An 11,551-nucleotide genomic window follows, 5' to 3' on the forward strand; every position below is an offset into this window, starting at 1 on the left:
AACCAAGACGGTTCCATCAATCAAATGCATTAAAAAAAATGTATTTTTCCACCGGCAGTGGTTAAAGACTTGAACACCAATAACAACCCATTCAGTTCGATTGGTTTACAAGCATTACTCAGCCAATCTGAAGCTTTTCCTTTTTGAACTAAGCATCTATTGAGTCCTACACAGGTGCTATCAATGAGGTTTAACAATAATCTCCATGATTCTTCTTCTTGCAATTTCCTAAGAAGCATTTCGCTTTATGGCAAACAACCTACTTAACCACATTTACTGATGATGCCTGCATTTCCCTGACAGACCAATACAGGACAACTTGGTGGTATGAAATTCATCTCTATTTTCAGAGAGGCATGATTGTTTAGAACAATGTTAGTCTAATTCTTTAGGATTTCCTCCTCTAAAGCTTCTCTATTCATCTCTTATCTCATGTGAATCTACAACAAGGATAGCTATTGCAATCGCACAATGACATGCATCCCCCACTCCCAATCAGTTATCACACGGCCACTGCAATTTACTGGTGAAAAATACCTTATTATGTATATTATGATAAGAAGAAAGACTTTGCAGGCGTTATAATGACCCGTTGTCTATTCCTGTTTTTACCACTCTAGAATAACATGGTAGAAACAAGTAACTGGGGGATAAAAGCTGTAATTACTTTAATGACTACTTGTACAACTTGTAAAGTTGATCCCTGGGCTGTATTGAGTTATATGGAAGTCTAGATTGGTCATAGACACAGAGAATAAGACAGGAAGGCCCTCTGCCCCTAAACCTGTCTCTCTCCGTCTCCACCTACCGCTAGGAAACCACTAAGATGGTAGTTAGTGGTCAGCGATTGGTCATTGACACAGAGAGGAGAAGTCTGGCCCTAAAGGCGTCCGCATGCTTCCCAGCCGAAACACTTCAGAAGAGTTTGTGCATTATGAAAAATCATTTTCTTGAAGCAAGCTGAAGTCTATGCCTTCGTTGGTCAACAGTAGGGATTCGAATTAAGGACAGATTTCTTGAGTTGAGGAAGGGTATGCTGGCTACAGTGTCTCAAAATGGACAAACAGTACTATTGCCTGCTTTTTTTCTCTTTTTTTAAGCGAAGGTGTTTTAAGTAGTTAAAGGTGGTAAAAACAGTGTGTCACGATCAGAGAACTGTTGATAATAGGACAAACATTTGAATATTCAAACGAGGGAAAATTACACGATGACTGTTGCCTGAATAACAGCTTTTCCATTATAGTCAACTCGCTACCTCATCAAAATCAAATGGATATTATTATTACTATTATTTTAACCTTTATTTAACTAGGCAAGTCAGTTAATTAAAAAAAATCCTATTTACAATGACGGCCTACACCGGCCGAACCCGGAAGACACTGGGCCAATTGTGCGCCGCCCCTATGGGACTCCAAATCACGGCCGGTTGTGATACAGCCTGTAATCGAACCAGGGTGTCTGTAGTGACGGACGTGTTGTGATACAGCCTGTAATCGAACCAGGGTGTCTGTAGTGACGGCCGTGTTGTGATACAGCCTGTAATCGAACCAGGGTGTCTGTAGTGACGGCCGTGTTGTGATACAGCCTGTAATCGAACCAGGGTGTCTGTGGTGACGGCCGGTTGTGATACAGCCTGTAATCGAACCAGGGTGTCTGTAGTGACGGCCGTGTTGTGATACAGCCTGTAATCGAACCAGGGTGTCTGTAGTGACGGCCGGTTGTGATACAGCCTGTAATCGAACCAGGGTGTCTGTAGTGACGGCCGTGTTGTGATACAGCCTGTAATCGAACCAGGGTGTCTGTAGTGACGGCCGTGTTGTGATACAGCCTGTAATCGAACCAGGGTGTCTGTAGTGACGGCCGTGTTGTGATACAGCCTGTAATCGAACCAGGGTGTCTGTAGTGACGGCCCGGTTGTGATACAGCCTGTAATCGAACCAGGGTGTCTGTAGTGACGGCCGTGTTGTGATACAGCCTGTAATCGAACCAGGGTGTCTGTAGTGACGGCCGTGTTGTGATACAGCCTGTAATCGAACCAGGGTGTCTGTAGTGACGGCCCGGTTGTGATACAGCCTGTAATCGAACCAGGGTGTCTGTAGTGACGGCCCGGTTGTGATACAGCCTAGATATGTCGATTATAACTCGATCACCTTGCAGGAGGTCGTCTGCTGTTCATTTCACACTTATAAGCCAACACGGCCTGAAGAGTCTGGCTATCAAGAATCCTAGAAAACCCTTTCTTCTATCCCTACCTGAGGTAGAAGGACAAATCACACTGTTCTCCACTACTCTGTCTCAAATTACAACCTATTCCCTATACAGTGCGTTACATTACATTATTAGGGTTGCAAAATTCTGGGAACTTTCAATAAATTCCCAGGTTTTCCAGAAATCCTGGTTGGAGGATTTCAGATTTTTTTCCCCTGCTTATTTCCTTCTGATTCTGGGAATCCTCCAAGATGATTTTGCAACCCTATACATGATTGACCGAAGCCCTATGTGGTTTCACTGTGTGGCAATGGTTAAAAGAGGGGCACTACTATACAGGAAATGTGATCTATGAGCCTCTGTCTGCCTGTGTGAAGACAGAATTAAGATAACAAGCTGAGATCCAATACTAATCACATTCCTTCTCCACATCTCTTCTCCTCTACTCTGTTCCTCTTCTCCACATCTCACCCCCTCTACTCTGTTCCTCTTCTCCACATCTCTTCTCCTCTACTCTGTTCCTCTTCTCCACATCTCACCCCCTCTACTCTGTTCCTCTTCTCCACATCTCACCTCCTCTACTCTGTTCCTATTCTCCACATCTCACCTCCTGTACTCTGTTCCTCTTCTCCACATCTCTCTCCTCTACTCTGTTAATCTTCTCCACATCTCACCTCCTCTACTCTGTTCCTCTTCTCCACATCTCACCTCCTCTACTCTGTTCCTCTTCTCCACATCTCACCTCCTCTACTCTGTTCCTCTTCTCCACATCTCACCTCCTCTACTCTGTTCCACTTCTCCACATCTCACCTCCTCTACTCTGTTCCTCTTCTCCACATCTCACCCCCTCTACTCGGTTCCTCTTCTCCACATGTCACCTCCTCTACTCTGTTCCTCTTCTCCACATCTCACCTCCTCTACTCTGTTCCTCTTCTCCACATCTCACCTCCTATACTCTGTTCCTCTTCTCCACATCTCACCTCCTCTACTCTGTTCCTCTTCTCCACATCTCACCTCCTCTACTCTGTTCCTCTTCTCCACATCTCACCTCCTCTACTCTGTTCCTCTTCTCCACATCTCACCTCCTCTACTCTGTTCCTCTTCTCCACATCTCACCTCCTCTACTCTGTTCCTATTCTCCACATCTCACCTCCTCTACTCTGTTCCTCTTCTCCACATCTCACCTCCTCTACTCTGTTCCACTTCTCCACATCTCACCCCCTCTACTCTGTTCCTCTTCTCCACATCTCACCTCCTCTACTCTGTTCCTCTTCTCCACATCTCACCTCCTCTACTCTGTTCCTCTTCTCCACATCTCACCTCCTCTACTCTGTTCCTCTTCTCCACATCTCACCTCCTCTACTCTGTTCCTCTTCTCCACATCTCACCTCCTCTACTCTGTTCCTCTTCTCCACATCTCACCCCCTCTACTCTGTTCCTATTCTCCACATCTCATCTCCTCTACTCTGTTCCTATTCTCCACATCTCACCTTCTCTACTCTGTACCTCTTCTCCACATCTCACCCCCTCTACTCTGTTCCTATTCTCCACATCTCACCTTCTCTACTCTGTTCCTCTTCTCCACATCTCACCTTCTCTACTCTGTTCCTCTTCTCCACATCTCACCTCCTCTACTCTGTTCCCACTCTCCACATCTCACCTCCTCTACTCTGTTCCTATTCTCCACATCTCACCTCCTCTACTATGTTCCTCTTCTCCACATCTCACCCCCTCTACTCTGTTCCTATTCTCCACATCTCACCTTCTCTACTCTGTTCCTATTCTCCACATCTCACCTTCTCTACTCTGTTCCTCTTCTCCACATCTCACCTTCTCTACTCTGTTCCTCTTCTCCACATCTCACCTCCTCTACTCTGTTCCCACTCTCCACATCTCACCTCCTCTACTCTGTTCCTATTCTCCACATCTCACCTCCTCTACTATGTTCCTCTTCTCCACATCTCACCCCCTCTACTCTGTTCCTATTCTCCACATCTCACCTTCTCTACTCTGTTCCTATTCTCCACATCTCACCTTCTCTACTCTGTTCCTCTTCTCCACATCTCACCTCCTCTACTCTGTTCCTCTTCTCCACATCTCACCTCCTCTACTCTGTTCCTCTTCTCCACATCTCACCTCCTCTACTCTGTTCCTATTCTCCACATCTCACCTCCTCTACTCTGTTCCACTTCTCCACATCTCACCTCCTCTACTCTGTTCCACTTCTCCACATCTCACCTCCTCTACTCTGTTCCTCTTCTCCACATCTCACCTCCTCTACTCTGTTCCTCTTCTCCACATCTCACCCCCTCTACTCTGTTCCTCTTCTCCACATCTCACCTCCTCTACTCTGTTCCTATTCTCCACATCTCACCTCCTCTACTCTGTTCCTCTTCTCCACATCTCACCTCCTCTACTCTGTTCCTCTTCTCCACATCTCACCTCCTCTACTCTGTTCCTCTTCTCCACATCTCACCTCCTCTACTCTCCCATCCCTCTCCCCTGCTCTCCCCATCCCCAGTCCTCTCCTCCTATCCCCCTCTCCAATCTCATCCCCTTATCCCCTCCCGCTCATCTGTCCCCTCCACTCCTCCCCTCCTCTCTCGCCATCTCTCCATCTCCACTCCTCCCCTCCCCCTCCTCTCCCCATCTCACCCCCTTCTTTTCCTCTACTCTCCCCATCTACACTCCCCTCCCCCCTCTCCTCCTCTCTCCACATTTCTCCCCCCTCTCCCTTCCACTCCTCTCCTATCTCCTCCCCCTCTCCTGTACCCCCTCACCTTTCCGCATCTCACCCCCTCTCCTATCCCTCTCCCTATCTCCCTCTCTCCACATTATTCCTTCCTCTCCCTTCCCCCTCTCCTCCTCTCACCCCTCTATCCTCCTATCTCCCCCTCTCCGCTCCACCTCTCCTAATCTTTCCTCTCTCCCCTCTTCCCCTCTACTCTCCCCATCTCCACTCCTTTCCCCTCTCCCTTTCCTCCTCTCCCCTCCTCACCCCCTCTACCCTACTCTCTCCCCATATCTCCCCTCCCCCCATCTCCACATCTCAACCCCCCTGGGAGAACATTTCCCAGGGTAGTGAAGCATGACTACTACCTCTGCTCCTAACCCAACCATGCTGTGATACAGAACCTAGTCTAGCATGCTGTTAAACAGCTCCTGGGCTGCGTTCCAGATTATACCCTATTCCCTATATAGTGCACTACTTTCGACCAGAGCCCTATGGGTCCTGGTCCATTTAGGACAAGGGTGCCATTTAGGACACATCCCTGGAGGATCAACACAGCCAGGCAATTAGAGTTTTTGTGATGACCAAATGGATGATTGTGGTAATGTATGGGCAGACAGTCACATCAGATAATATTGAACGTGGGATATGATTAGTAAAAGACGTTTGAAAATATCCCTGCAGCTACTTCGACATGAGCTACCGCGTTACACACGGTCTGACTGCATGAACATGTCAGTTGATTTCAATTATATTTCTTGATTTCAATCTAACTTTATAATGGATAAAATAATGAGATTGAAAAATGCACTTAATTGTACTGTTTCAAACAAACCAGGAAAATCAGTGGAGGGAAAATGTTTACTTAGATTGAATGGGGAATCACCGTGTTTAGGAATCACCGTGTTTAAGAATCACCGTGTTTAGGAATCACCGTGTTTAGGAATCACCGTGTTTAGGAATCACCGTGTTTAAGAATCACCGTGTTTAGGAATCACCGTGTTTAGGAATCACCGTGTTTAGGAATCACCGTGTTTAAGAATCACCGTGTTTAGGAATCACCGTGTTTAAGAATCACCGTGTTTAAGAATCACCGTGTTTAGGAATCACCGTGTTTAGGAATCACCGTGTTTAGGAATCACCGTGTTTAGGAATCACCGTGTTTAAGAATCACCGTGTTTAGGAATCACCGTGTTTAAGAATCACTGTGTTTAGGAATCACCGTGTTTAGGAATCACCGTGTTTAGGAATCACCGTGTTTAGGAATCACCGTGTTTAGGAATCACCGTGTTTAGGAATCACCGTGTTTAGGAATCACAATTCTTAGGAATCACCATTTTTAGGAATCACAATTTTTTAGGAATCACAATTCTTAGGAATCACAATTTTTAGGAATCACCGTGTTTAGGAATCACTCATCCAGAACGCCGCAGCCTGTCTGGTGTTCAACCTTCCCAAGTTCTCTCACGTCACCCCGCTCCTCCGCTCTCTCCACTGGCTTCCAGTCGAAGCTCGCATCCGCTACAAGACCATGGTGCTTGCCTACGGAGCTGTGAGGGGAACGGCACCTCCGTACCTTCAGGCTCTGATCAGGCCCTACACCCAAACAAGGGCACTGCGTTCATCCACCTCTGGCCTGCTGGCCTCCCTACCTCTGAGGAAGCACAGTTCCCGCTCAGCCCAGTCAAAACTGTTCGCTGCTCTGGCACCCCAATGGTGGAACAAGCTCCCTCACAACGCCAGGACAGCGGAGTCAATCACCACCTTCCGGAGACACCTGAAACCCCACCTCTTTAAGGAATACCTGGGATAGGATAAAGTAATCCTTCTAACCCCCCCCTTAAAAGATTTAGATGCACTATTGTAAAGTGGTTGTTCCACTGGATATTATAAGGTGAATGCACCAATTTGTAAGTCGCTCTGGATAAGAGCGTCTGCTAAATGACTTAAATGTAGGAATCACCGTGTTTAAACATCACCATGTTTAGGAATCACCAAGTGAGACATGAATGTATCCTGAATGTATCCATTGCTGTTTACAAACAGCTCCCACACAATCTTCATCGAAACACATAGAGAACAGACAGACAAACACAATGACAACTATATGTCACTGTAACACCCATATAACACACAATGACAACTATATGTCACTGTAACACCCATATAACACACAATGACAACTATATGTCACTGTAACACCCATATAACACACAATGACAACTATATGTCACTGTAACACCCATATAACACACAATGACAACTATATGTCACTGTAACACCCATATAACACACAATGACAACTATATGTCACTGTAACACCCATATAACACACAATGACAACTATATGTCACTGTAACACCCATATAACACACAATGACAACTATATGTCACTGTAACACCCATATAACACACAATGACAACTATATATCATTGTAACATCCCGTGTGGCTCAGTTGGTAGAGCATGGTTTTTGCAACGCCAGGGTTGTGGGTTCGATTCCCACGGGGGACCAGTACGGAAAATAAATGTATGAAATGTATGCATTCACTACTGTAAGTCGCTCTGGATAAGAGCGTCTGCTAAATGACTAAAATGTAAAAATAACACACAATGACAACTATATATCACTGTAACACCCATATAACACACAATGACAACTATATATCACTGTAACACCCACACAATGACAACTATGTAACACCCACACAATGACAACTATATATCACTGTAACACCCATATAACACACAATGACAACTATATATCACTGTAACACCCATATAACACACAATGACAACTATGTAACACCCATATAACACACAATGACAACTATATGTCACTGTAACACCCATATAACACACAATGACAACTATATATCACTGTAACACCCTTATAACACACAATACAATGACTAACAGGCTTACCAAAACTGTTCTTCACATCTCTCCTTAGACCACACAGCATGGCTACAGTACAGCTGTGTCTCAGTCACTGTGTTCTCAGAGCATCCAAAGGAAGCAGTAAGCAGTCAGTAGCCAGTAAGCAATCAGTAGCCAGTACAGCTGTGTCCCAGTCACTGTGTTCTCAGACTATTTCCATTGTATTCAGCAGAGTTTGTCTACAGAGCACACTGCAGGATTTAGTAGGATCCCAGTCACTGTGCTCCTAGACTCAGCCTATCTAGTAGTCTAGCATACAGTAGGATCCCAGTCACTGTGCTCCTAGACTCAGCCCATCCAGCTTTATCCAGGAATTGAAGCAGGGTTTGATGTACCATACAGCAGACTTCCATTTGATGTTCAGATAGACAGTATTGCTGTGCTGTGCAGTTCCAGACACCCACATCTCTCTCTCTCTGACCATACCATTCACCTGGCAGTAGTCCTTCTGCTGTGGCTGCACCACATCATCCTGTATCTTCTCCTCCCATAGACTGGAGCAGATTTATTCTCTCTCTTCACAGATTTATGTCTGTCTTCAAGTGACATACACGCCTCTCTCTCTCTCTCTCTCGCTCTCTCTCTCTCTCTCTCTCTGCTCTCTCTCTCTCTCTCTCTCTCTCTCTCTCTCTCTCGCTCTCTCTCAAACACACAACGTTCTGAAGAAGCTCCTTCACACTCACACCCTGATTGGATTCAAGCAGCGAATCTAAAACTGCTCCACTGCCTCTACCACAGAAAGAAATCCAATGAGCAGTGTCTTCAAGTGTCCTTTAGCCTCAGGCTGGATGGCAGCCTGAACTCTCTCATCACTACAGTCTGGTCACTTGGTCTTGATCTTCACTGCTAATGTTTCCAGCCACCCTCTATAACAGTAATTATTAACAATTCGCTGTATGTATAGCTGTGTGTTACAGGAACAGGCCAAATGTCTGTCAACTCTTCACCTTAGTCATTATAGTTATAGATTTGTGTAAATACTGTATCTATCTCAAAGCTGGCCTATAATTAACTTGAGATTTATATTTCCAGAGAACTAGACAGTCCTTACAATTCCCAAAAGAGAGAACGAAATGAGAAAACAGAGGTCTCTCTCCCCCCTCCCTCAGTCCCCCTTCACCCACTCATCTCTCTCTCTCTCTCTTTTTCTCTCTCTCCCACTCATCCCTCTCTCCCTACAGCCAATAGCTCTTTCCCTGACATCCAGTCCCCATCCAGTCCCCATCCCTGTCCCCATCCAGTCCTGATCTCACCCTGCCCCATCTCTGTCCCCATCTCTGTCCCCATCCAGTCCCCATCCAGTCCACATCACAGTCCCCATCCAGTCCTGATCTCACCCTGCCCCATCTCTGTCCCCATCTCTGTCCCCATCCAGTCCCCATCCAGTCCCCATCCCAGTCCCCATCCCTGTCCCCATCCAGTCCTGATCTCACCCTGCCCCATCTCTGTCCCCATCCAGTCCCCATCCAGTCCCCATCCCCTGCCCCATCCCTGTCCCCATCCCTGTCCCCATCCCTGCCCCATCCCTGTCCCCATCCAGTCCTCATCCCTGTCCCCATCCAGTCCCCAGTCCCCATCCCCTGCCCCATCCCTGTCCCCATCCCTGTCCCCATCCAGTCCCCATCCCTGCCCCATCCCTGTCCCCATCCAGTCCTGATCTCACCCTGTCCCCATCCAGTCCCCATCCCCTGCCCCATCCCTGTCCCCATCCAGTCCCCGGTCCCCAGTCCCATCCCTGTCCCCATCCAGTCCCCATCCCTGCCCCATCCCCATCCAGTCCCCAGTCCCCATCCCTGTCACCATCCAGTCCCCATCCAGTCCCCAGTCCCCACCCCCTGCCCCATCCCTGTCCCCATCCAGTCCTGATCTCACCCTGTCCCCATCCAGTCCCCATCCAGTCCCCAGTCCCCACCCCCTGCCCCATCTCTGTCCCCATCCAGTCCCCATCCAGTCCCCATCCCTGCCCATCCCTGTCCCCATCCAGTCCCCATCCAGTCCTGATCTCACCTTGCCCCATCTCTGTCCCCATCCAGTCCCCAGTCCCCACCCCTGCCCCATCCCTGTCCCCATCCAGTCCCCACACCCTGCCCCATCTCTGTCCCCATCCAGTCCCCATCCCGTGCCCCATCTCTGTCCCCATCCAGTCCCCATCCCCTGCCCCATCTCTGTCCCCATCCAGTCCCCATCCCTGTCCCCATCTCTGTCCCCATCCAGTCCCCAGTCCCCATCCCCTGCCCCATCTCTGTCCCCATCCAGTCCCCAGTCCCCATCCCCTGCCCCATCTCTGTCCCCATCCAGTCCCCAGTCCCCATCCCCTGCCCCATCCAGTCCTGATCTCACCCTGTCCCCATCCAGTCCCCATCCCTGTCCCCATCCAGTCCCCATCCCTGTCCCCATCCAGTCCTGATCTCACCCTGCCCCATCTCTGTCCCCATCCAGTCCCCATCCCATGCTCCATCCCTGTCCCTGCCCCATCTCTGTCCCCATCCAGTCCCCAGTCCCCATCCCATGCTCCATCCCTGTCCCTGCCCCATCCCTGTCCCATCCAGTCCCCATCCCCTGTCCCATGCTCCATCCCAGTCCCCACCCAGCCAAGAGTAATGCGTAACAGCCTGCAGGAGGCCACACACATGGTAGTCTCCCGTCTCTGATAACACAATCTTCAAGTAAGTCATCAATGAGGGTGAGCTCTTCAAATACTACAAGCTATTTGGATTATGTAAGCGCTCTACTATAAAGGACAGTTGAGCTCAGTTGAACTGTCATAGGTTGATGATCTAGCTACAGTACCGATGTTAGCTTGCATTACATACTTTTACTTAGAAAATGCATTCTGCTTCCGGTACAATCACTTATTTGTTAGGAATTGTTCACGAGTGTGAAAATGAGACCAAGGCGGACCTAATTAATTTCCAATAGTTAGAAAAGAATGAATCATATCTGTAGGTGGCTGGTTGGTTATAGGGCTGTCTCAAACTGTATCCTATCCCCTATATACTGCATTACTTTTGATCAGAGCACTATGGGTGTGCACTACATATGGAATAGCATGCCATTTGGGATACACACTAGGCTTACAGGACCCAGGAGAAACAACCGTTGTTACACATAATAATTCAAGGTGACTAAGACACACAGCGCAGGCCATTTGCTGCTAAAAGAAAGGAGGAAAAAAAACTAAGCTTGAAAAAAAAAAAAACACCGCAATTAAAAAAACAGTGAAAATAGATAAAACTACTAGCAAGGTGGCAACGTGTCATTAAAGACAGTGGTAATGACGTCATGACAACCACTTTTGTCCACTGGGGAGTTCTGTGTTCCTTCTCAGACACCAGTATATGAACGGTTTCCATGTATCAGAAGTTCACTGGATGACTCACTAAGCCATCTATCAAAACCAGGGAAAATAGAGAGGACAGGGAGTAATCAAGGTCAAAGACATTCACTATAATATCCTCACAACAAGGCACCGAAGGACACGCTTTCCCTGTTTTCTAGCTGCTAGCTAACTTCATAGTATCACTATATTATTTCTAGGAATTATTACCTACAGCGGAAAATAACTTTGGGATATTAGGTCCGACGGTCACCAGAAATTCGACTAGAAATTCTACTTCCCCTTAACCTGGATCCTTTGTCCCATTCATCCTGGGTGCTACACTAAAACGTTGA

General features: G+C 47.5%; 1 protein-coding gene across 2 annotated transcripts in view; it reads right to left on the reverse strand.

The window, feature by feature from the left end:
- LOC106566197 (glutamate receptor-interacting protein 2) overlaps positions 1-8,393 on the reverse strand; it is a 173,995-nt gene extending 165,602 nt beyond the window's left edge. For both annotated transcript variants that reach the window (XM_045691958.1, XM_045691957.1), the window contains exon 1: positions 7,865-8,393. In XM_045691958.1, coding sequence (XP_045547914.1) covers positions 7,865-7,904 — 40 coding nt within the window. In that variant the 5' untranslated portion in view covers positions 7,905-8,393. The remainder of the gene's footprint in view (positions 1-7,864) is intronic.
- Between the last annotated feature and the right edge of the window lie 3,158 nt (positions 8,394-11,551).

This window comes from Salmo salar, chromosome ssa12 (genome assembly GCF_905237065.1).
Source record: "Salmo salar chromosome ssa12, Ssal_v3.1, whole genome shotgun sequence".
Taxonomy (NCBI): domain Eukaryota; kingdom Metazoa; phylum Chordata; class Actinopteri; order Salmoniformes; family Salmonidae; genus Salmo; species Salmo salar.